This window comes from Gallus gallus, chromosome 8 (genome assembly GCF_016699485.2).
Source record: "Gallus gallus isolate bGalGal1 chromosome 8, bGalGal1.mat.broiler.GRCg7b, whole genome shotgun sequence".
Lineage (NCBI taxonomy): Eukaryota > Metazoa > Chordata > Aves > Galliformes > Phasianidae > Gallus > Gallus gallus.
Window position 1 is genome coordinate 20,877,082 of NC_052539.1, and position 26,348 is coordinate 20,903,429.

At 41.1% G+C, this 26,348-nt stretch overlaps 1 protein-coding gene across 3 annotated transcripts in view; it reads right to left on the reverse strand.

The window, feature by feature from the left end:
* Nucleotides 1-553: 553 nt before the first annotated feature.
* The window catches only part of GPBP1L1 (GC-rich promoter binding protein 1 like 1), a 32,128-nt gene continuing 6,333 nt past the window's right edge, over nucleotides 554-26,348 (reverse strand). For 2 of the 3 annotated variants that reach the window (XM_046944494.1, XM_040704664.2), the window contains exons 2-12: nucleotides 17,509-18,416; nucleotides 16,534-16,648; nucleotides 15,647-15,776; nucleotides 15,004-15,287; nucleotides 12,387-12,459; nucleotides 11,713-11,906; nucleotides 7,724-7,864; nucleotides 3,995-4,153; nucleotides 3,154-3,278; nucleotides 2,181-2,283; nucleotides 1,033-1,954 (exon numbers count right to left, since the gene is read on the reverse strand). In XM_046944494.1, coding sequence (XP_046800450.1) covers nucleotides 1,811-1,954; nucleotides 2,181-2,283; nucleotides 3,154-3,278; nucleotides 3,995-4,153; nucleotides 7,724-7,864; nucleotides 11,713-11,906; nucleotides 12,387-12,459; nucleotides 15,004-15,287; nucleotides 15,647-15,776; nucleotides 16,534-16,593 — 1,413 coding nt within the window. In that variant the 5' untranslated portion in view covers nucleotides 16,594-16,648; nucleotides 17,509-18,416 and the 3' untranslated portion in view covers nucleotides 1,033-1,810. Of the gene's footprint in view, nucleotides 1,955-2,180; nucleotides 2,284-3,153; nucleotides 3,279-3,994; nucleotides 4,154-7,723; nucleotides 7,865-11,712; nucleotides 11,907-12,386; nucleotides 12,460-15,003; nucleotides 15,288-15,646; nucleotides 15,777-16,533; nucleotides 16,649-17,508; nucleotides 18,417-26,348 lie in introns of all 3 variants that reach the window. The other variant, NM_001277583.2, reaches the window with a different exon arrangement.

Consider the following 26,348-nt stretch of genomic DNA (forward strand, 5'->3'; position numbering starts at 1 on the left):
TCACCTGCGCTTACAGCGCTCAGCCCTCCCCAACGCAGGTGCGGAGGAGCTGACGGAGCGCCCGGCCCCGCCGAGCTGTGCGCGCTGCCCGCCTCGGGCACGGCCTGTTTTCACACAGGAACCCACAGCAGCCCAGTGCTGCCTTTCAGCAGCTGCTCACGAGCGGCTATCAGCACGGATGCGTGGCCGGGGACTTCTAAACTCACCCAGTTCCTTGGCTTTTGTAGCACTTTTCCTCACAACTTTCCCCATCGATGCTGGAGGGGTGCGCGGGGGGGTAAACACAGACAGCTGTCACAGACAGAAGCGATCTGACTGAGCAAAGCCCCGGGGAAACACCTCACAGGAGCCCCAGCGATGTGGGCCGGGCTGCCATTACACACATACCCGCTGTGCATGGAGAAGCAGCTCCATAACCACGCTGTGCTGCCCTGCAACGCCCAGCTTCCACAACCCCAGCCCCGACCCACAGCCACAGCCAAACACGCACCTGCCTTCCGATCCACGGGCTGTGTACCAGCTGAACCGACACTGAAATAGCTTAGGCCACACCTGAGTTGTTTGTAAAATCCTTTTTAATCTAATAGAAATGTTTTCATGATTTTTTAAAAAAGATTTCAATGAAAACAGCTTTGGATTCAGACATTCCCTTGCCACATTGTGAACACAGACAGCAGCATTGCACCAGGAACAGGCAGTGACACCGACCAGTCGAGCTCCACTATTTCGTATGAAGCAGAAAATAAAGCAAACTGCTTGAGTGGAAGATAATTCAAATTATTTTCTTTAATTCCTTAAAAAAAAAAACCAAAAACAACAAAACAAACGTGGGCTGCCATCTCTCCATTGTTCTCTCCCTCTCCCTTTGTAAAGGAAGAGTTCAGCTTCTGCAGTCCCAGCACTACAGCAATGTTTGCCAAGTGGAAAACACACAGTGGGAGAAGCAGCTCTTTATCCCCAGCGCTATTCAAACCCCAAAGTTGCACATCCCTTTAGAGGAAAGCTTTTCTTACATAAGAAAGACAATTAGAATTGGCAAACTGATGCAAAATATTTATTCCAAGTTAGTTATTTTTGATGCAGTAGTTTTTCCCCCTCATACAGACTCAATGTGATAGTCACTTTTTTAAATCTGTAAATAATGTTATCAAAATAATCTTAATCTTTGAAATCTCACAAAAAATTTATATTTTACAATCCACCCTGAATATCAAGGCTGCAAGAAGAAGAACACAAACAATTCCTATATCCAAATATTTTACAGCTGTACCCAAAAAAAGAAAACCACAAACGCCTGGTTAAGTGATGAAGCTCCCCGAGCCGCCAAAAAAAAAATAAAATAAAATAAAAAATTCATGTTATTAGCATTAATTTAACATAATTAGAACTTCAATAGCCATTTTGTCATTGACAATGATTGTTTTAGCACATTGTTACCGCACGGCATTGTGTAATGCGGGCGGCACTGTTAGAAGCTTGTTGTTGCAAAGATCAGTCAGCCACTTGTATCCTGCTTACCAGACTGAACTTGTGCACTGCCCCACAAGGGATTTCTGTCAAAATTTGCTAGCTGCACAAACTTCTATTAAGCATTAGGGCAAAACCAAAAGAAAAAGCTAAAGAAGCCAATTTCTCTCTTCTTTGGGATACAATTATTTCCCTTGTGCATGAAGTATCAACAGAAGAAAAAACTGAACAGACTGGAGACAGAATAAACTCTGTTTAGTTTATACAACCCCAAACACATGTTGAACTATGAACTGAGTTTATTGGGTTGGTTTTATTTATTTTAATTTTCTTGTGCCCACCCTCAGGCATCGTCATCTGAAGTCTCGCTGCTACTAGTTTCTGTTTCCGAGTCCTCAATCTTTGTCTTAAAAGTGCTTCTCCAGTGGAACAGGCTGGAGCTGCGGCCCTGAAGAAATCCATTCTTTCCAAATCCGTTTCTTCTTCGCTGTGGGAATGAAAGTAAGTTTTAAAATAAACACAAGTATGGAGAGTAGCTGTCACCTGTGGACACCGGCTCTATGTTCACTAGTATGTATATACATGTGCTCTCTAGAGATAATGTAAAGTCATCAACTGCAATCCAGTTTCATTTCTGCTCTTAGTCTTCTAGAACATCCTAGCCATCGCAATACAGAAGACTTACGCATGAATGGCAAGAGTTATGAACATACCTGCTCTGATTTAATTTGGAACTCTTTGAGCTCATCCTCTGTGAGGGGAAGGTAATTCTCATCATTTTCAGGATATTCCTGCCATCCCATTTCTTTCAATAACCTGATTCGTGAAAAAAAGGGCACAGGAATTAAAGCAACAGAACAAAGGCAAAGGTGAGAACAGTCTGTCCATGAAGCACAAGGTTTTCTACTAAATTACTTTGAATTCACCAGGGAATATTCTGCACTACAGACCACTTAATGTTCAGCGTTTACCCAATATTTTTCTTACTCGATGTCTTCTACAAATATTTAATCATCAGCATTTCCGTACAATGGGTAAATAACTAGTCTGGCAGAAGGAAAAAAAAACCAAACAGATCTGAAATTCAACCCAAGGACGCTGAAGAAGGATGTGAGACAAACTAGCATCTCAGCTCAGGATCTTCTAAAAGTTGCTATCCGCTTACACCACCTGCTCACAGGTTCACTTACTCACTGAAGTAAGATACACACTGAGATATAAATTAAGAATTTTCTTAACTCTCTGCTACCTTTACAGAATTTAAAGCAGCACAAGAGTATTCCAAGGGTAGACAGAGAGAAACCAGTGCGTATGAGTATGCAAATATCTGATTCATAACCCAGATCATTACCTTTAAGATACCTAGTAATAAATTAATTGGAATTACACTAGGTTTATATTGCCTCACCATGTGGGCAGGTAAATCTCTAGGCAGCATTAACGCACAAGGATGTGGCACTAGGGAAGTGCAGGAATTTAATTACAGACCTTGGCAAAGTCTTGGCTCAGCTGTCATCAGTGTTTGTTTTACCTGAAGACTCCACCACCAGCAAACAGAAACGGAACCCACACCTGCTTTTCAGCTTTGTGTACTTCTCTGAATGTTCTTTGAAATAGTTTCCTTCTTGCACAGTCCGAGGACTCGCCCTCTTTTACTCCAGACACCTTACTTGGCTATTTCCTTACCTGTGTTCTGCTTCCAATGAATGAGAGAGGTTTTCCCCCTCCTCTGGCAAAGGGAGAGAAAGGCCATTTTGATGGCAATTCTCTTCCCAGTTTTCCTTTGGTTCTGGTGTGCTGTTGCTCTCCATCTAAAGAAAAATAAAAGCAAAGTGCGCAGAGAACACAATGACATCACACTTTCAAGTCCAAGCTTCTGCTCTTGGGTGTGAACCAAGGCCTTCTGAGTCAAGGCTTTCAACAGAGCCTGGATGGACAATGACTTGAAAGCAGCTTCTCCCTATCTGTGACAAGACAACATGATATGGATGACACTTTCGTGGACTGCACTTTGATGTCAGGGGAGTAAGGGCTGGCACTGCAAAACCATCATCAGTGCCTTCACAGCATAAGAAAACCATGAAAACCCCACTCTTAAGGATGCCATCGACATGCACATTAAGCCACAGACTTGCACATTTAGGATTCTGGTCCAAGCCTGAGGCTTAAGCCTCTATTCTACACATTTTTACAAGCACTGAATTCAACTTTCCTGTGAATGTAGCTTGCCATGAAGTTTGAAATCAAAGACAGTATTGTTCCATCCCTTACAGAATTCTTACAAAGACCCAGATTACCTTCATCATCTGTCACACCTTCCCTCCCACCTCCATTTATTATTTATCCTTTCGCATTTCATCACATTATGCATCTTCTTTCATCACAGTGCTGCTCACTACCTCTGCTGGCATGTGTGTCAGAGCAAGGGACGTCATTCATTTCCACGCCCACAGCCTCAATTACATATACTGCTTTTTTCAGTACTCAACTCCTTAAAAACAGTGATCAGTAAGGACAGTGATCTTACATCATCCAGCTTGTCACATTCTCTGCTCTCTGTGATCTCCCCATTCCTATCATCTTTCAGTGCCTTCAAGAATTCGCTCTTTTTATCAGTGGTGCGACGCATCAGCTTCATCAAGCGTGAAGAGCAGATCTCGATAGGAGGGGTGGTGCTGGAAGGACTCTAGACAAAGAAGGCAGAACATGGAAACTTTATAGTGTGCACTCTTCCAAAGATCAGGCCCTTTTCAGGATCTGTATTATTAAATGCTCATCAGTTCTTAGCTCTTAACTCCTAAAGAAGTCTAATCTCAGATGTCCATCAAAGTAGTGACTGATGTGACTGGTGTTGTATACCCCGTTCTTCCCTTATCAGCACATTATGCTCCCACCTATCACTACCAACTCTATTTTTTTTTCTTTCCCTAGGTGTCAATGTGGCCAAGAATACATTTATTTTGTTCCTTGGCAACGTAACTCTCTCTCATGTAACGCTGAGGACTACAACAGAAAATGTGGGCAGAGAGCTTCATGTAGGACTCGGTCCACAAAGATTATAAAATTAGGGAGCTCAGACTCTGTTCAAATTTGTGTATTAAGCCATCCTGGTTGCCTCTACCCTGAAATTAAACTCTGGGCTGAGAATCTCTTTTCAGGGAGCGGCACATCTTTAACCAACTGGACATTAAACAACCACAGCCTGTCTCCTCCACTAGAGAGCACACTGCCGATTCCTGCCTACGAACACTCATGGGAGCCCAGATGGTTCTGTGCATGGCCAGGCACAGACAGCCCTTGACCTGTAGGAAATCTGCTCAGCTGAATTCTTGAACCCAAGGTAACCTTACATACTCTTCCACAATGTTTTCCTTTCTCAATTATCTTCAGTCTTTGAGCCAGGCATAAGGCACATCATCTTGCACATTGGCAGTGCCCCAGCCATGACAGTGCAATTAACACAGTGATAACCAAGATGAGCTGAGCTTTCAATTTAATATTTCATCATTGTGACTGGCCATGCAAAGAAATCTAAAACGTCACGAAAAACCTCCCAGTATCCCAACCTTCTGCTCATACATGGACCTCATGGCTGGCTGCTCTAAGGTGAGGAATTTAGCTACTTGTGTGGATACCTGACACTAGATTTTTATATGCACAGACATTCTTTTCCTTTACTAACTGGCTTTGATTTTTATCTTTTTCTCAATTAAAAAAAGAGTACAACTTCCTAAACCCTGTAGCTTCTCCCCTCTCTTTTTTTTTTTTTTTTTTTTAAACTAAGGTGGGAGGGTTGTAAATTCAGGCTCTCAAAAATAAATCTCCTCTATAAAGAAGTGTTGTTATCATACCACACGGTGCTCTGAGCAAAGATCAAGGGAACTAAAATATTTAGCAAACATAACCAGGCAGCAACAGCTGCTTGTATTTCTCATGCCTGTTGCACGTAAAACACTGGTGTGCAATGATGCCTTTGAGGGAAGCGTGTGCTGAACATAATGTCTCACTTTTCTCAGGTAGCCTTCTCAGATTTTGCCCTATTTGACACCGTATTGAACAAATCAACAGTGGCAAAAGACAAACGACCGAATGTTAGGATAAGAAGCTACTGTAGTACTTAAAGCTCTCCACGTGGTAATTAGTTTGACTGCAAGTGACAGAAGGTGGCAGTGAACACAGAAAATGAAAAGTAGGTATTTGCAGGTAATTCTGAATACTCTGCTAAAGCGCTTGAGCTTTTTGCAAGAAATAACAGTACTGAAAGGGAACTGAATTTCATTTCTGTTCTCATTTTATTCATTACTTTCTCTAGAAGGCTTTATAATACTAGAAGAGAACGTTAGGTAAAGTTGTACAGGTCGTTGGTTTTTGGCATCTTTTCGAAAGGAAGGTTTAGCCATTTGAATGAAATATCAAGGCATCTCTCAGATATTCTAAATGAGAACAATGTAAAACAACCAGTGTGTCCAGACACCAGTTTATGAACAGGGGCAATTACTCATAGAAAATGAGTCATCCTATGACATTTTAAGATTTCAGACTGAATCTTGAATTTGTTGCCTTGGACTGGCTAAGACACAGTGCCAGTGCTACCCAGGACCTTTTAGTTTACAAGACATTGTGGTCTCTTACGATCAAAGGTATTATTTTCAACACTTCTGCAGGGGAGACTTTACCCCTATCTCAGAAATAAAAGGACACAGATTGTAGTAGTCCTGCAGAGCTGGGATTACCATATTATTTGCTGGCTACGGCCCTGTGCTTCCATACTGCCAGTCTCCAATAGATTCAGAGAAAAACATATTACAAATGTTCAATTTTAGCTGGGAGGAATTCAAGCACTTTCCGTGTAGTTGACTGATGCTGGTAACAGAAGTAGTATTAAAGGAAGTATTGCTGTCTCTGAGAAAAAGCTCAGCTGCCCTATTCCTGTCAGAAGAGTATCCGACAGCTTTGCTGACTAAAGTTTCAGCCACAGCTTTTTTAGATGGAAAGAAAAACATAGCCAGACTGCTTGTGTTACTACTGTATGATACAAAGTGCATGTTTCATTGGTACCTACCTTGAGGTAAAAGCCTATATGACTTACATATTTATACTGTAAAGGTGTCTGTACTCTACTGTGTATTACACAAAAAGGAAGGCTGCCAGTAGTACAAAGGACTGAGTCTAAGGACAGACAAAAGGTAAGAAGGGGTACAGCATCAGATCTATTTCTCCAAGTGACAGATGCAGGCTTTTTAACTAATGCTTTTAATGACTGCTTTTATACTCAGCAGCAGCTAAAGCAGAAAAGCACAGTCTGTTTCAAAGTAAAGCCCACAAAGCAGAGAACCATAAAGATGACAATGTAGGTTTTGTAAAGGAGAAAGTCAAATGTACAACTAAAAAAACCCCAAAACAAACACTTCAAAAGCCCCCCCCATAAGCTATTACACTTGAAATGCAGACAACACAGATTACATATTTTCTAAATTAGTCAATTATTGATTTTAATACTTTTTAAATATGACCACCAACTTCTGGTTCACGATGGGGAAAAGTTATTCAATGTCACTTTTCTATTAAGCTTCATTGAATTTCAAGATTCAGAACAGCATTTTGCATACAAGCTATGAAGTGAACCATAGGAATGCTGGCCAAAACACATCAAATCATAGTTACCAGTGAAGTGTTAAGTAATTTACATTTGGAGATTCACTCCACACATCAGACCAAAAACAGAGGTAAGCCAGCTTTAGCCTCAGCAGATTACCTCCTACCAATATTAAAAACAGACACTAAGCTGAAGACATGTATACAGGCTGAACCCCTTAAAGCTCATTGCTTGTGCTGTTGTTTTCCTACAGAAAAGCAGCAAGGCAGATCACTTTCATTTTCTTTTCCTATAAAGTATTGAAGAACAGCACGGGAATCAGTTTATCTTTCAGTGCACATCTTTTCTTGGTATCTGCAATCTCATAACTCCATGTGTGTCTAACAACACAAGGCTATTAAGTATGAGGTTGTTTATTTATTTTTAAATTGGAAAGAAATTCTAGTATGTTTGGGTAAAAGCTAATGGCAATAGCTTTACAACCAGATCACTTAATTTAGTGTGTCAAAGACGCACTAAAGATGTGCTAAGAATGTACAAGTGAGTCATCCCTCAGGGCTACAAAGCTAGGTATCACATGTAGAAAAATCTTATTTTGTTGAAGCTACAGTGGGTGACAGTGATGAAGTTCCCCTCCTACACCCAAACCCCATTTCTTACCTCTTTGGGAGAGGTGAGGACTGAGCCACTTGCCAGTACCGCTGGTTTGGTTACAGACACTGGACTGGTAAAGGCAGAGTCACGGCTGGAGGAAAGTGAGCCTGGCTTGTGTTCATTTCTGTTGGCTTTCCATGGACTTGGCTACGTTGAAAAGAACACAAAAGACAATAAGAGGTAAGACACTAGGATGGGTTGCTTGCAAGCAGTAAAGCAAAAACTGCACTGACAGAAATTGTCTGTTGCGTGGATTTTTCTCCTCCCTCTCCAAGAACATTCCCAGCAACTTCACCTCTAAATACACTGCTTTTCCCCATTATCATCTCCTGTTTCCTCCAAGCCATAGCAAGTTCTGCTTCACAGGCATGACCCTCTAACAAAAAAAAAGCAGGTGGAGCCTAAGGAGAAAATCCAATGCTACTCTTCATTAACGAATCACCCACTGAAGGAATCAGTGCATCTTGCAGGTAGCCGCAGATAGGAAGCAAAGATCCCAATTAAATCCATGTTTCATATAGGAACACTGTATGCCACAAATAAAAGGTTTGCTTCACTTGACAGGAACTTCCCCTATGTAAGAAAGAAGCATCTCAAGGAATCTTTCTGTCTAAGCCGAGAATGTAAATTTCCTAGGGCTCTGGACGTGTCCATCACTGCACTGATTTAGCCAAACACGTAACAGTAAGTAGGCAGTTCAATAAAATGGATGGGCACATACTGTTTTGCTCTGGATACTCTCTGCAGCGTCCCTTAGATACAATGGCAACCTGGCTGAAAAGCTAAGACTTCAAGATTACTTTTTGTTACTTGGAAGATTTTTCTTGGGCCTGTCTTGTCAACCAAGGACGAACACTGAAGTGACAGCTCTTATTACCATGACTCATACAAAGGACTTGTATCAAGCAGCGTAACAAATACATTTGTCAAAGCGTTAAGGCATAACGGTTCCTCTGAACCATTACACTTCTGAAGCCAACTTGATAGCAAAATAATTCATGCACGGTGTGATTAAGTCGTGTCTGACATAAAATATATCTTGTATTCCGTGAGCAATGAAAGCAGAAGCCATAATTTCACTGTGTTCTCTCTCTCTCCATTGGGTTATTTTATTCCTCTTAAAATAAACACATCGCCAGAGGAGACCATCATTCCATTCCCATTAATAGCCTTCCACACCAACTTTAAAAGTAGTCCACAGTGCTGAATAAATAATTCGGCGCTCATACTAGATTCCAAACATCTCTTTCAAACCCAGAAAAAACCCTGGTCTCTACAATATTGCCCGTGGTAAGTTTCTTAGGAGTGGAGAATTAGTTTAACAAGAAGCTTCCCTCTGCATGGATGCACTTGTTGAGGTACCTGGCTCTTGGCTGCTAATTGTTATTCTCCCACCTTCCACAAAGTGGCAGCTTACACAAATTCAAACACTGATGACTGTTACTTTTTTAGAGAGACTGCTGGATTCAAGGGCAACAGCCACAGCTGAGCATCAAAAAGAATTGCTTGCATATTATGCCCTTCACTCACCGCTCAACTGCGAGCAATTCAGCCACATCCAAAGGAAGAAGGTGCTTCTATCACTGCCACCGTGTTCTCCTCCTTTGGTACAGCTAACAAGCATATTTCATCCAGTTTGCCTCTGACAGCTTTCCAGTACTGCTGACTCTGTCAAAAGGAGTGTTCTGACTCCTCTAATGCTTTATGCACTAGAGCTTCCACACAACTTTCTGGAGTCTTCAGGATAACGCAGCCTACCACCGCTTCTGTCTCTACCTTTAGACAAAGGCATTGGGCACGCGTTTCTACTTAAGGACACGCAGCCCTCCACCTTTACCTCTATCAGTGGTCATCATTCACTAACACACAAGCTGTTGATGAGACAGCACACAACTCCTAGCTGTTGAAATCCCCACCAATGAGCAGCACCACACTCCCTCTACAATCACAGCACTGTGTCAATGCATGCACACTTAATGAGCAGAGAACACATTTATATCACAATTAACATGACTGTGATCTCCTGGGAGCTGCCACACATCATGAGTCAATACCTGCTCCACTAGCCCAATAGCTTTTAACGCGTTATCAGTATTGTCATAACTATGGTATGAATCCAGGTGTAATCCACACCTCTGAACAGAATATCCTTCACCAAAAGGAAGTGAGGCAGCTACCATAACATGTGGCCATAATTCTGAATTAAATATATAAGCTAGAACAAGTGAGAAACATGTCAAAACTCAAAATCCCCCCCAAAACAAACCCTGCATTGTTAACATTAGTTGAACTCTCATACCACAGTCGCAAGACTGTCTCCAAAAGCCTCATCATACTTTTTAAATTATCTATAAAAATCAGAGGGTTTGTTCCAACTGTGAGCACAGATCAATGTATTTTTTTGTTTGTTTGTTTCAATAAAGAATTAAAATTTAAAGGGTAATTTCAGAGAACAGTTTGGAAAAGCTTCAGGAGCAGCTCTTCTAGACTGAATTAACAGAAAAACTTCTGCAAAGGGTTTTAGAAGTAATGAAAACAAGTGCAATGGCAACAACACAGCAAGGGCTAATAGCTATGAAAATATTTATGTTTGACTTCCACGATTTCAAGGCAATGGGTATACACGTAGCAGTAATGGGTATACATGTAGCAGCACAGAAAGCTTTATACAGCTTTCAGAAGTAAATTTCAATCTCTTAAGCTCTACTGCTGGTACAGCACTAGATTTCCAACCTCACAATTATCTGTACCCACAAAAATAACAGCAGCAAATTTAGAAAAGCAGTATGCACTCCTTTTCACTGAAGTACTCTTTGCTTTGAAGCAATCAAAGACACAATGCAATGGTTTGGACAAACAATACCTTTGGCTTTTTGTTTCAAACACCACTTAAAACATCCAGACTAAAAACTATATGGCTGTATGGACACTTTCATCAACCAAGCTGTACGAGGGCAAGTGACAGCCGCATTAGACTCCCTGCACTACAACTCCATCTTACTCAGCTATTCTGAGCAAGTATGGATATGGTCTGAAATACGTAATGGGTTGATTCAGTGAACAGAAAACTCTTCTACTGATAACTCTTTATGTTAGGCCAATTTATCCCATGTAAAGGAATAAAGGTTTAGATTACCTTATTTGATTATCATTTTAACTATTAGGATTCCTCCTCAAGTTGGCAGAAATTGGTCTGAATTAAGAACAACTTACAAAAGGGTAAGAAATTCTGGACTTGCTTCCGCATAGAAAGAGTTGTTATTCTTTCATCTTTGAACAGTGTAAGACTTTCTATGCTAATCACAGAGGTTCTGCAGCAGTGCAGCAGCCAGCATTAGCAATTAGCACATTTTAGAACTCGAGTATCTGCACATGGTTTTTTAAAGAACGAATAATTTTCCTTAACTTCTTAAATACTTGTACTATCAAACCTACAAAATTTCTAGAGCATCTGTACATGTAGATTCCCTGAAGAAAATGGGCAAGTTCAGCCTAGAACTAAGGAACAAAAAATGGCTTACTTTTTTTTAACCTGCTCTTTTCCAGTGAAAGAATTAAAGCACAATATCAATTACTTCTTCAGATTTTCTTAAAGGCTCAAAACTGAAAATACTGTAACCTAGCAAGGATTATTTAAGGTGAACAATTTAATTTGATTTAAGGTGTGAACAATTCAAACGCATCTTCTGTACACGTTCCTATTCTCTACCATTGCTTATTTAAGATAAGGATTTGTCTATCACATCAGAATACACACACACTCAAACATTAGTATAATCAGAACGAAGGTTAGTTCTCTATATGGAAAAGACCAAACAGCATTTTAACAGGAAATAACTACCCTAGTAGTTATTCCTTGTAGTAGACTCTACTGTAAAGGCCTGTATCTTAGAAACAACTGTATTCTAACTCGTTTGTTAGACATAATTCCCACGTCCACGGAGAGACTTTTGCCTTGATCTACAGTTCACTAACTTGGCTGGAACCCCTTGTACCTTGGAAGGAGGAGCTGCAGGTTTAGGAACCAGATTTTTGTAGACACTTGGGACAATGGTGGTGGCTTTGTTGCCATTTGCCAGGTGAGAAACAGGCGATGTAAATGCAGCTGAGAAGGCAGCAGCAGGATCCTCTTTTGAAACCTTTTTGATGACCAGCATCTTGGTAGGTTGCTTGGCACTAGGGGGGTTTTCTGTAAAAATCAAACAGAATTTGAAATACAAATGCTCTGTTTCATAACAGGTTTAGTATAATGCTACAGTTTCTCCCCTTTAAACCTTAGACATTACACCTGATATTCTTTTGTTTCAGTTTTGAGAAAAGATATTAGATGAGGATATTAAACTCCAATCATTTTTCACTTAACTACAACAGCTCCCTTCACGCAGAAGTGAAAAACCAACAGTGACGCCAGCTAACAGCGTTCCACTATAAAACAGAGATCAGAACAGATTAGTACTTTTTTGAGCAACCATGGATCAGCTGTTAACTCACCAAAAAATATTTTGTGTAACTTGCACCTTAAGAGATGCAGTGTCTGTGTAAAGAAAACAATTTGTACTTCTCAGGCCAAACATTTTCTAGAGCAGAATAATTTATAGAGCTCATAATATTTATCACTTTCTGCTTTGACGTCAGCATTCCAGACAGCAATGTAAATAACTTCACCTACCCCATACTCCGGAAGGTGTCCCTAAAGGTTTGTTCTGGTTGTTGTGTCTTCCAGCCTCTGGATTCAAAGATGGCTGTAAATAAACAAAACATGCAACTGAGTATATTCATTATATTGCATGTAACAAATAAAGATTTTGTATTACTGTAACATGCTTCGAGGAGACTACAGTCTATTTCTCTGAACAGCACCCGAATTAGAAGAAGAATGCTCTGCAGAAGACACCTGAAAAGCTCATATTCTCATTTGCTTTTGCAGTACTTCCAACAGAACTATTAGAAAATTGAGGAGAGGCCCTTCAGTGTTCTACTACACAATAAACTGATATACCCATAAAAGATTCAGGCATTTAATCATCTGCTTGGCAATGTTAGGTTCCTAGTAAAAAAGAAAAATGAAAAAAATCTATGTATTTATAGACAAAAAAGCTCAACTATTCATGTTGAGCTTCAGAATTCACTTTTCAGGGCAAAACTGCATTCAGATCCACTGTTCTCTGCAGACTTACCTTTGATTCAGTATCAGAACTTAGTGGGAGAACTAAGGACATGTTCAAGCTCAAAGAAGAGTACAGAAAATCCAAGTATTCAAAGACAAGTGCTCCCGATTAGCTATTCCTCTTCCCCTGTACCAAATAAGTTCAGTAAAAAAAAGCCATCTTTTTCCTCTTTTTAATGAATTCTTCATGTTAGTTACTACAGCTACAGAATAAGTCTCCAATAACAAGCTTCTGAAGTAGTAGGCATTCCTGTTCTATAAGAATTAGGAACAAATGTTACACCATAGCATGAATTCCTTCCTCAGACCCTAGAAATTCCTGTTTCAGTGCTTCACTTTTTAGTTACAGGTCAGTTTTATAGCAGTGGTGCTTACACCACAGAACTCAGAACAACAGCCTGTTTTACAGGGAAGCATTCCCACTCTGTCAGCCACACAGGCCTAAAAGCTACATACTTAACCACGGTATACCTTAGTTTCACCACTATGGCAAAGGCGATGGGAGAGTTGTTTAGCAAAGTCTGCTACTAGACAGTAGGTGCAAGGTATTACCTTCTTCAGAGAAAAAAAAGAAAAATATATTTACAGAAAAAACAGCCATGTGGTTGGAGAAAGACACTTATCAAGGCACTGAAGAGAATGAAGAAAGATTCGGATTGACTACAACAGTGCAGTTGCAATCATTACAATAACTTCCTACATTTCAAGAGGCTTTTGACAGTCTAAAGAGCCAGCTTATAGCATGCTTGAGAAATCACATTAACAGAAATCTACAGGTAAGCTTCATCGTTGATCTCCAGGTGTTAACCAAGCTCTGATGCAGGCTACCACTCCTACAGCAGAAGCAGCTGAACAAGAGCATGCAATCACTCCCTAGGCACTCCAGTGAAAAACCCAGCAGTTTAAATCTAACTGGCTCTTGTAGCAATTTAGGCTGAGACATTAGATTCTGTCCTGAAGCATCTGCATGACATTCCTATATTTCACACCAACTTCTAACCTTCCAAACAGAAGCAGTAACATCAAACTGCCATGAGAACTTCAGATATAAACAGCCTTCCAAATATAAAAACTGAAGAAGGCAGCAAAAAGCTCAAGATGATCTACACAAGTGTGCACACTACCACTAGAAACTCTCCTGACTGAAGTCAGCAATGGCTTGAGCACTGAAGATGAAGTTGGAGGAATCACATTAGGAGGAGAGATTGAGTTACTGGAAAGGTACAGACAATGTTGGCCTCATTAAACTGATACAAGAGCCTGGAGAAAAGTGAGAAACAAGATGCAAAAAGCAAAAATCATGGTATGATAAAAATTAGATCTTCGTAAGGGGTGACAACAGGACAAGAAGAAACTAAATTGGAAAGAAAAAGCAGAAATGGTGCTTACATCTTCATACTTGGAGAAGTTTTGAAAACTAAAGTTATTCCAGTAAAAACAGAGCCAGGATAAAAGAAACTATTATAACTAACAATGCCATGTGGATCAGAATGCTGGAAAAAGAAGGTTGATGAACTGCAGACACTGATGGAAGAAATGGCTGAAGAAACAATGATTCACAGAGAGACTAGAAAATATCTCAGACAAGAAAATACTATTCCAGATGTTTTTAAAAAGATGGTTGCAAAGGTCTGGGCACACGTCATCATCAGGCTGGGGGAGGTTATCACACATACACCAGCATGTACCAGAACAGGAGACAGGAACAGCAAGAAGACTGAAGATAAGCTATACAGACGTGTTTAGGAGCAAAAAGGGCTTTGTAAGCAAAGCCACAAGGGCAACAACATAGCTACTATTCTTGTAGCAGATCAAAGCATCACCTTCTGAGTTCCAATGAAGATTTGTCTTGAGTGTTACAAAGCTGTCTTCAAGTTGAAAATAACCACAAAATTCAATACTGTCCCAAAACCAATGCAACAAGGTCATCAAGTCCCCAGGTCTCTGGGTATCAATTAGCATCTTGCAAGCACTGGAATCACTGTTAGATCTGTAGGGATCTCAAACATGGAATGGAATGCAACTCTAGATCCTAGCCATCTATCAATGATAATAAAAATGAAATCTGAAAAGCCAACTTCTCACAGCTGCCACTTGTACTGAGACGCTACACACTTACAAAGTCTTCTTCCTCAAATTGCAAATGCTCTTTGTCTTCCTTCTTCTCTTCCCTGGCTTCAACAGGCAGCTTTTCTTGAAAGGCAGAACTTTTCCGAGAATGGAAGTTGCCATTCCAGTGGCGATGAACTCCAGTTCCTCCTCCACCACGCTGGTTCACGCCATCATGGCCCCGCGAGGGACCATGCCAGCCAGGCTGACTGCCAGAAAGCCCAACATGAGCTCCTTTAGAAACACCAGAATCTACAGAGTCATGGCGGAGAAGGGATGGCTGATGCCAGCAGTCTAAACAAAAGGAGATAAGTATTCAAATAATAAAACGTCAACACTGCATGCAGAATACTGGAAATAACAGGCTGTTTTTCTTGTTAAGTCACTGTTCTCTAAGTAACTCCTAGGCCAAGCTTATTAAACTACTGTGTGATTATCCCCAAAAATAAACCAAGCTATACAATGCATATACAGCTTCCACAGAAACCCCTAAAGGCCTTGGCACGTGTCATGGGAGAACAGAACAGTGCAGATTTCTCATGGGATGTTTTGAAAGATACAGATTTGAAAATGTTTCTATTTGGCAGAATTCTTAATTCTGTAAAATACTTCAAAATAGCTGCTCTCAGACTGCACCCCAATCCAGTACTTACCTCCTGCAGCTCGGAGGGGCCCATTATTGAAAAATCCATCAGAGGAGTTGTGTCTCCTTCGGCTCACCCCAAAGCGTCCTTCTCCCCGTGGAAGATGCTCTCCATGTTTCTCAAAGGTGGCTGCAGGGGACTGTATAAAGGAAAAGGTGATGTAATAAAACCCTCTCAAGCCCACATTCCTGTTCTAGTTTTCAATACAGCATCTGTATCTGCACAGTTTAGCCAATGACATCAACAATCACCTGAGCCCTGTCCATCATGACCTGATTAGCCACTAAGGTATTTTTCATCACTGCCATTTGCAGTAATGTAATGCAAAGTCACTGAAGAGAAGAGACCTGAAAAGAGACCTCCTGGGTCAACCTAAGCTTCCTCTGGAATCAGAAGATACTTCCATTTTTAAAGTTGTAAAATACAAACAAACAAACAAACAAACAAACAAACAACAACAACAAAACCCAAACCAGTGAGTATTTCTGAGTTTGGAATTAGAGCCCAGTTATCAGTGTACTACACAACAATGGCCACATTACTTTCATAAATCAAGCCCAAAGAATTATATTCTTAGTTGTGACTGCCAGCTCAAGTCTTGACCACTCCACATATTTGGGGGGAGAGGGTTCTTAATAATTTTCTACTTGGGATTCCACTCAAGTCTCAGCACAATAACACTGAACTACTTCCATGTCTGAATGCAGAGGAAATTTCCTCCTCTGAAATAAAAGGGATACCTTTGTTGAAACAAAGATTTTCACCTTAGTGTTTCTAAAAGTCTTCCTTAAAATCACAAAAGTAGTTTAAAAAAACCAAACATTTTAAGTTCCAAGTAACACTGGGGCAAGTGTATATTCCCATAGCCATGAGAGCAAGTGATCTGTAACAGTTACCTTGGTTGACTGTGGTGTTGAGAAGTTAAGCCAGGCAGGAACAAAGTCATGCTGCGCCATTTAGGTCCAGTGTCTCCCTTCAATAAAATGAGGCATCAAACCTCATGGCCAGGATCTGTAAATGGAGAGAACATCCCATGACTGCCATCTTTTCTAGAACCTCAAACCTGGTCTATACTACTAAGAGGGGAAAAAGCACTCTAATTTTTTGTACTGCACTTGAAAATGACTTTTTTCCTGCTGACTTTGTTCCTCTGAACAAAACAGGTAAGAACTTAAAACATTCCCACCTACTTCCTGTTTATAATTCCATTCCAAAACCACACCCACGAAACCCATGCTAGGATAGGTCTGGAGACAGATGAAGACAGAACAAACAGCATATGTCACTGATCTGTAAAACTGAGACGTGCCAGAATTTAGGGTACATTCTTTCATTGTTTTTTGTCTCTCCGTCTACAAAGGAGCAGTCACTTCATATTTTATTCCTGAGGTTGTAAGTTAAACGTGATCAAGCCCACAATGCTAATAGAGACTCCGAGAGAAGATCAGAGTCCTGAAAGATCCACCACATGCTAGCTCCTGCACCCCAGCTTAAAACTGTACCCCAGACCACCAACTTCCATGCTCCAAAGAACATCCTATGTCAAAACTGCTTTCATAGTAAAGAAACCAAGTGGCTGGGTGCAGAACACAAGCTGGTTGAAAAATCTTTATCTTAATGGAAGTTCCATCAAAGAGCAGCAGATGTGTCTCTCACTGAGGAACATGAAGCTGAATTTTCTTTCCAGCTTGTCACAGCAATTTTCACTGCTTAAAACAAACAACTCCACTGCTACTCTATATAACTGAATTTTGTCTTTTTGTAGAAGGCTCCCCAGTTTACAATTTTACTTGATTTTTACAACCTTCAGTCCAGCCACGAACAAGTCAATACTACAGAAGCAAAGAAAAAAAATACGTATGCTCACTCACCCAGAGTTTGGCCTCTCCAGTCCAATGTCCTCACTTTTTCTGTGCTTCAACAACCTTCTGGTTCCTTTCTTCTTCTCCAGTATACTCTAAGGCCAGCCTTGAGGCAATAGTGCGTCTCAAAGCAGAGCACGAGAGGCCGCACTTCGTGCCAACTGTGCCCTTCACCCCCTCAGCTGCTCATTTTAACCTCTTTTTGCACTCTCACTACAAAAAAAAACAACCTAAGAAGGTAATTTATATTTAAAAAAAAAGCCACGACCACGTTCACCTCATTAAATATCCTCTAGTCGTGGTACTACAGAAGTCAGTCACATTACAAAAAGGTTTGCCAAGCCTGAATGACAGCATTTAGAACACCACCATGGTTAATACTGAACAGATACACCCAAGTCTGCTGGACAGCTCATGGTCTGTAGCAGATCAACCCAAACACTCTAGAGAAAGGATCACGATATATGAAAAAGCTTGCCCCAAATGCTGAGATCTAAATAAGAAGCATCTGCCAAAGTGCTCTTAAAAGATAAACTTCATTTTTACCCGATAAATTTGCTAAAAAAAAAAAGTATAGGGTTTTGTTTTGTTTTAAGATGAATCTTAGGATATACTCTGGACTTCACGTAGCTTGGTTAATGCTCCACAAAGCTAAGCACTACTTGATGTAAAAGCTCAAAAGCAGGCACAGATGTTTATATTCCTGTTTTTCACCATTTACATGCTGAAATATAGGTCATATGAACAGAAAAATGCTAGGTCAAAAAATAATCTCTTCTACTCTATTTTTTCTAGACTGGGTACTGCTTTTAAAGGGAGACAAATTATTCCACAAGAGCTTCTTGTTCTACAGTAGAGAGTTCACTTCTGGGTCATAGTCCTCTTCCATCAAAGAGGTGAGACAGGAACTGTAGTCACTGAAAAAAAAAACGAAAACACAACCATCAATACAAGTGGCAGAAGCATGATAAATTGTGACTAGAGAGAAGAACAGAAAGAGAAACAGAGCAACTACTGCATAAGCGCCAAAAGCTATTGGATCTCTGATCACAACCAAGGCAGAAATAATTTATTCATCCAAAACTACACCATAAAAAAGTTAAACCCCTTTACCCACGCTCTCCATCTTCAATGCCTCAAGAGGACACTGAAGTACTAAGACAGGATAGGAAAGCTTTGTCTACGAACTCAAAGTCAGCCTCACAAACTATCAAGTTATTAAATAAAACCATCCCTGATATTTGTAACAGTGTCTTAGTAAAAGTCAAAAGCAGCAAAACCAGCATTTGTAAGGAATGTGAGGAAGGGATGTATCAGCTAAGACTGGAGATCCATCTGGCCTCCATTCACAGAGCAGAATGAAAGAATATTCAACGGCAATCCTTGTCATTTTTCTCCACACCTACGAACTCAATCCTTTCAAAACGTTAGGCTTTTACGGAAGGTTCAAGACATGGGCATACTGTGGATTTCTAACTGAAAATACCAGGTTTTGTTCTTTTCTTATTAATTTTTAACACTGTTCAATGAGAATGGAACAATAATGAGATGTTCATACAGAAGGGTCCCACAACCACTCCAGCATCTCTGCCCCCAGTAACACAGCTCCTCTAAAGCCCTTCCCTCTGGTTTCCAGTTTTCAAAAGCATCATGTTCACCACCTCCCAAGACCTCTGCCACCAAGCCTGACAAATGCCACATGGCACCAGTAATCTTTTACTATTGATTTTATCAATTATTCTGAATCTCTAAACATCAGTTTGATGGAATTCAACTTCACGGTAAGGTGAGCCTCCACATTGGTGAGCAACAACAACAAAACTACTTTTCTTGCCATGGCTCTTTTCCCTTCAACCATCTCACCTACCCAGCAGCAAACTGACAGGTCTACCATTCCTCAAACATCTCAAATGATTTATTACTGTTTTTTAGCCATTCTGTTTCTCAGGATCCCTTCAGGCAGGCCTTATTATGCCTTTATAATTGATTTATCAGGGTTTGCTTTCCTTGTCTGGGTATGGTTCCACTCTTTGAACAATTCTGGTTTTCGTTGCATTTGCTATGCCATTCTTCACTCTGCTGAGTATGTCTTTTTTGTGCATGCGAGTATGAGGCTGTTTTGATAGAAGCTGAATATAAACAAAGAAAAGAGATACTGTAAGAGTCATCACATTATTATCCTCTAGGTAATTCCTTTTAATAGCACAAAAAACAACGATATGAGAACGAGGGGATCAATCTGAAACAAGATGTTGCTGTTGATGAAGAGGAAAGAACAAAGAAGTTACGGCACACACAATACAGACCAGGAAGCTCCCTGAGCACCACATCCAGTACCACAATCTCCTAAGTGCCACAACACTGCGAACAACAGAAGTGCTACCCTATCAAGAACTGTTTTTACATTAACAGGTAATTTTTCAGCGTGCACAGAGCAGCATGGAACATCTGCTGCAGACAAAACAATTTGCCTTCTGTGCTGAACTCAGCACAGGTCCAACTCCTTCAGATGTGACCTTCTGAGGCTGCTATCACACAATTCAGTGTGAGTGGAGGATAAAGCAGGGACACAGTCAGTGAACAGTTGAATATATTTATGTAAGATTAATTACTTCACCCTCTGAATAAATATGCTTTACAGAACAATCTGCATAGCAATTAAGCCCTGTCAAACTATTGACGGAGGCAAGTAATATCATTTAAGATGTTGATTTAATGCACCTCAAGAATGCTTTACAGTGAACTGAAGGATGGACCAAAGCAGCAAAACCCACACAAAACTGTTCCTTGTGTTTAAAGCTATCCAGATGAATAAACACTACAGAATTCTGTAGCCATTCTGTAGCAGAAAGGAGGTCTGAGTTTAGAAGTAAAACCGCAACTGAATTACAGTGACCAGGTTTCACTTCAGAGAAAGGCTTCCAGGACTTTCCAGAAATGGAGGAGAGCCTATCAGCAGTCAGCAAAACAGGTGGCTTTGTATCTCAGCGCAGCCAGAAGCGTGGTGAAACCCCATGCAAAACTGCAGCCACCAACGTAGAAGATTCAGATCTCTTAATCTGCTGTTTTGGTACCCCTGGGATTATCAGCGATCAGAGCAGTTCTTTAAGGAGCAATCTCTCATGCATGCAGATAGGCCACTGCAAGTCATAGAGGTGATACTCTGAACTGCTGTTTAGGCCCTACAAATGTCATGCTTTCACCATTCCCATGAACTGGGCACCGCTGAACCAAAATACTTCACTCTTCTTAAAGGAAGGACCTCCACATCCTCTCCAACTTTCTAAACAAGTATTTTGGCACTTATGTAACTTCTACTCGGAAACAATCTCACTCGTGGGTGTCACCGTTACTGGAGGGCTTACAAAAATCTGCATGGAAGGAGCTGCAAATTAAAGCAAGATGCTTAAGCTCATCTCCACCCTTTTCAAGTAGCATACAGATGATAGGTTTCAAATTGGAAATTTAAAGTTGTGCCTGAGTCTATTTCCTGGCCTGAGCAAAGCACAGAAGGCTGTATGCCAACACAGCCTGCAGATGGCTCCTAATTCCATCAGGCAAACAAACTGCTCTTCAGCCATCACCTCCCTCTGCATGCAGCATCACAAAGAGAGTAAGGTATGTGACACGTGAAAACGCGATGCTTGCTATCTGTTAAAGCAAAAACTTGCCATTAGATGAACTGCTGTAGATAATACTGCTGTAGATTATTACTGTAGATAATACTTCAATCTCCAGGATTAGTCCATAGGTTTCTCTCACACACACTGAATCCTGACCAACATTACTCCTTCCACGCATGCACAGAGCACTCTTATAACCTATCATACCACTGACAGCACCAATATCACTAAATCACAACAAGCAAGGCCAGAAGTCTATTAATAACCTTATCTGACAGCAACTTACAGTAAATCATTAAGAAAAATGTGCAAGAACAAGCATGAATAGCAGCTCAAGTCCCAGCATACCTTCTCGGTTCTGCAGAATTTAAGCCAGTTTGTCCTACAGTTTATTATCAGTGCTTCTGTGTAAAATTGTTGTTTACTTTTCAATCACATTCATACTTTTTTTGTGTCAGATGAGAGGGGGCAGAGCTCATCTGTGCTTTGTGTAGAAGTCCATTTGGGGCAATAAAAACGTCAGCCCTGCTTCAACTGGATTTCCCTTGTGTTCCCAGGGCCCAACCACACCCTGTTCCCTTCTACATGACACTCACAACCTTAGCAAAAAACTGCATGAAATGCTCACAGTCTGAGCATGACAAATTTATGGTCACATAATTCTGCATTTTTCACATCTTTTTTCCTCATATATCATGTTCTGTTGCTTTCTTTGATTACCGTGCAGAACTGAAGTGACCTTTGCCAGCTGTGCACACAGACCCTCCATGTAGCGGTGGGTTCCAGCAGTCCTCCCGTCCTGCACTCACAGCTCAGTCAATCTGCTCTTTAACTGCTTCACTGTATGGAGGGCAGCAAGGACAAAGATCAGCCCTGACATCCACTCAGGCCAAATAAATAAATAAATAGGCCAACAGTGCTTGTCAGTGCAAGTTTAACCCATTCTCTCTTCCACGTGTTGATGTTTGAATTATCTCTGGAAATGCAAAGCAGGGTATCACCCAATGAGGCACTCTGAAGTCACACCTCCCCCCAGAACAATTACATTCATTGTTATGAGCTCTGGTGGGAAAAAAAAAAGGCTGTCATGTAGTCAAAATACTCTTTCATTGCTCAAAAGGCAGACTTTCTTTGACAAGTAATGTAAGTATATAACAAACTTAACTCTGTATTGGCACTTGGGTTCCACTTGCTAACAGTTCTAATCTCTTTAAAAATGATTTAAATGATCGTTATTCACAAATTGCATTGGATATCTTTCAATTATTTGTTAAAAGCAACATCTTTTCCCAAGTTTTTGTTGCTTCAGAAATACTTCTACCATTGCAGTCAGAAACAAGTCAATGGAAAAGAAACCAGAAGCTATTTTATACAATTTAATGTCACTGTGTATTTGTCTAAGTGAATATTAAAGGCTTACTGTGAAGATGGAAGGAACTCACAGGCACATTCAATTTAAAAGCGACGCAGATGAAGGTGAGTACACATACACAGCTCAGGTCAACAACCCACCCCCTAATACACCATCCATAGAGTTGCTTTCTGTGCTACAGTTCCTAACAGCTGTCCAGGCACAGCAATCCTTCCCTCAACTTGAACACAGGTTAATCTCTAAAGCTTTTATTCCCAAGCTGAGCCTCCCATGTAAACCTGACAGTAGGAACCCGGGAAGCATTCAATAAGCCAAGAACGTAAGATGAGAGAAACAAGCTTAATACAATGAGAAATGGATGAAGATGTTTCCAAAGCTGTAAGGAAACAGAGATTGGCACGATAGGCAGAGCATTGTTCCTATGACTTCCTCTCCCACCTCCTACCTCCTCCTCCCAGGCAGAAGAGCTGCCCTGAGCTACCGACCAGACCCGAGGCCGCCAGCTGAGCCGTGCCCTTCTGGCCTTTGTTCACATCACCTATTTCAGCACATTTCCAAGTTTTACGGGATGCTTTTCCTGCTTCAGTGTTCTCTGCAAGCCTCCTCAGGTCCCTTCAACCCTATTTACGTAGAATCCTATCAAACACAGCACCTAATTCAATCGCTCCTCTCCCGCAGCAGCAAATCCAAGTGTTGGAGCCTCTGCTGAAAACAACTGGATAAACTTTTACCCTTCATTATACATCTATCAATCCAGCACACAGCAGCTGTAACAGGTCAGAGACACACTATCTGCCTATCCCTGCCACAATCTCAGTCCACCTCACTGCCTTCCTATGTATTTCTCCAAATAGAATGCATCTGCTTAAAAAGATTTGTTTTCCTAACTGGTCATCTTTATAAACTCAACTGGGATTTCAACAGTATCCCTAAAGATCAGATGTCAGCTGGGTTGCAAATGCATTCAGAAAAATTAGTGAGCAACTTAATGGACGCATAAGGCAGAACAGAATTTACTTCCCTCATCAGTTTTCTTTCTGTGCAGCTCTTTTAAAGTTATTAAATCAAGCAGATATGCCTAAACATAAAAAGATCTTCCTACTTAGCTACTCTTTAGAGCAGAGTGGCATTTCCAGGTGTAAGTTAGCTGGCAAACAAAAAAACTCAGAGAGAACACGGCTTGATATTAATAGAAACTTTTTTTTGTTAATAAGCTGATCACATTTGTGCACACAGTTATTTTAAAATAACAAAGATAAATCCTGCTTCAACCTTGCATATATTACTGAGCCTTACTCTAAAAGACAACCGCAGCGTTACCCGTTCAAGAGTTGTCATAACAACTGCTGAGCCGAATCTTCTCCAGTTGGGATGGGTTATTTGCTCCTACACAAAGTGTCTGCAAAACAAACTTACTTTCATTCTGCTTTCAGCTTCCATGAAGACAACCATGCAGACGCACCTGCAGCCCGTCCTGCTGCTGAAACACGGCTGCACTTGGGGAGGACCAACGGAGGTGTTGCAGAACACCACGTACAACCAGTAGTGCTCCCTGTGCCGGGTGTGCCACACAAACACTGAGCTGCCACCCTTCCTTGTCTATGGCAGCACACAACCAGACCCCAAAGGGTCATCTGAACACAACTGACAATTACATTTACTAAAAAGACAATTCAAACAACACTTTTAAATAGTACCTACTGGCCAAAAAAACCTACAATCTAAAAACACATAGCATCGCCCAAGTTGGATTTATAGAATTACGGAACTGTGAGTCCATTAAAAGCATACATGTGTTGAGATGCTAATAATGCAACAAAAAAGCTTCCCAAATAAATGCAGATATTAAAGTGTGTGTGTGTGTGTGTGTGTGTGAAAACCACCTGTTGCTGGAAGACTAACAACTAACTTTTCAAGTTTCAAGCAAATTAATCTCTCCTGCAGAACCACCAGAGCAGTGCTGTGCTCCAGCAGCAGTGCTGCACATGTTTATGTTCCAAGACAAAAATCACCAGAAGCTTATTCATACAAATAGCTTTCCAGAGTAACAGGCAGGGGCTGGGGAAGATCCCCACCCGTTATCCATCTGACCTCTCTTGCAAAGCAGATCGACTAATTTCAATGCTGTGAAAACAGGCTGAGGAAGGTCCACGAGGACACCTCTATACCTTCAAGTCCTTTGCAGTAGCGACAGGCCTCCCGCAGGTGCCTGGCACAGCACTGCCTCACAAACAGCTCTCCACTCACTGCTTTCTGCCCATTCCTAAGGTCGTGCTGACCGAATCCTACCTCTTTCTGAATTCCTCAAACAAATACATGCACCCACCCAACCACACACCTTGCACAGCCGGGCCTGTGAATAATTACTGACAGCAAGGTCTGGGGAAAGGAGGTCATTTCTTTCTTACCAGCGAAGACACAAGGATGTGCAAGAGTAACACAACCAAATCGTACAAAAGTGTCTCCTAGGATCACAACAGCAGAAAGGTTCTCTATCAAGCAAGGAAACACCGCTCACAAACAACTCAGCTTTAGCAATGCTACTGGATGCACCAAGCAGCACACAGCCCCCAGAGGCAGCACGTTTGCCTACGAAAGCAAGCTGTGTTTTGCACAAAAGCCCAAAGCACACTTTGGAAAAGACTGCTTCTGGGCAGCCTTTACAACAGCCTGAGTAAGGTGATGAGGCTCAGAGCCTCAGCAAGTGTGAACCTGCAACTCGAAATTTACAACTGAATCATTCCAGTGGGATCTGAAGAGTTTACACCGAGTCCAAAGACAGCACTATTTTAAACACAGAGGAACGAGAAGACTCAGCATCTAACAGGCACAGACTGGGACACAGACACTGTGCCTACAGTTATTCCCTCAGCCTGCATACCCTACAGTTACTGGTAATGTCACCCCTTACGCACCTCTCCTGTGCCACTTACGACTCCACTGCTGTTTGGTGTCCCTTTAGCAGTCCTTAATGCTGCTGATATTGGAGAAGTGCAGCAGTTACCCGACATATTAAAGCCTGCTCACTGCTGTCCCCTACTGCATGGAGGGAGCCCTGGGTGTTTTATACCTATCTGCTGTTAAACAAGCGTGGCCACTGACACTACTGATAACAAAATAACACCCCACACCCATAATTTAAACAGTGTTATGCTTCAAAAGTGAACAATGTTCTGAACTTTCAAACAGTTTTAGCATTTTGCAATGTAAGGTATTTTAAAAAGCGGAGAAGCCATTCTGCTGGTTTGCATCAGCTCCAAAGGTCTCTTCAGCTTTTGAAGAGAAAAAACCAAAAATCCATTTCATAGTGCACTTTCCTCTACAGACCTTTGGAAAGCACCTGAGGTCAGCACAGAGCAGAAAACCTTGTGGTGGCACTGAATGGTGCGTCTGTACAGCCTGCCCGAAGCCTTATGGGCAGCCTCTTCTGGCTCTCAGGAACGTATACTGGGATAATGATCCTCATCATAAGGAAAGAATGGCAAATATGTAATTACTGCCTTATCCCTGCTGCATGCTACATACCTCCTGCCTACCTGCCTTCTACAGACGTTGATGGCAAAGAAATGAAACAAGAAGTCCACCGATACCTTAAAAGAATGGGATGAGTGTTGCCCATGAGTATTTTGTAACTCAGTATTTTATCAGTGTTATTTAAACTACCACGGCACATTTACATTTAAATATATTCAGTTCGGAGCTGAGAAAAAAAATGTATTTCCTTTGGAAAAGAACATTAAATACAAGCAGAGTATATCAAATATTTGTGTCAAGGCAAGCCAGACCATAGATCTCATACAGGGAAGTGCAGAGCTGCATTTCAGATGAAGGATAAGACAAGAACAGAAGGCACG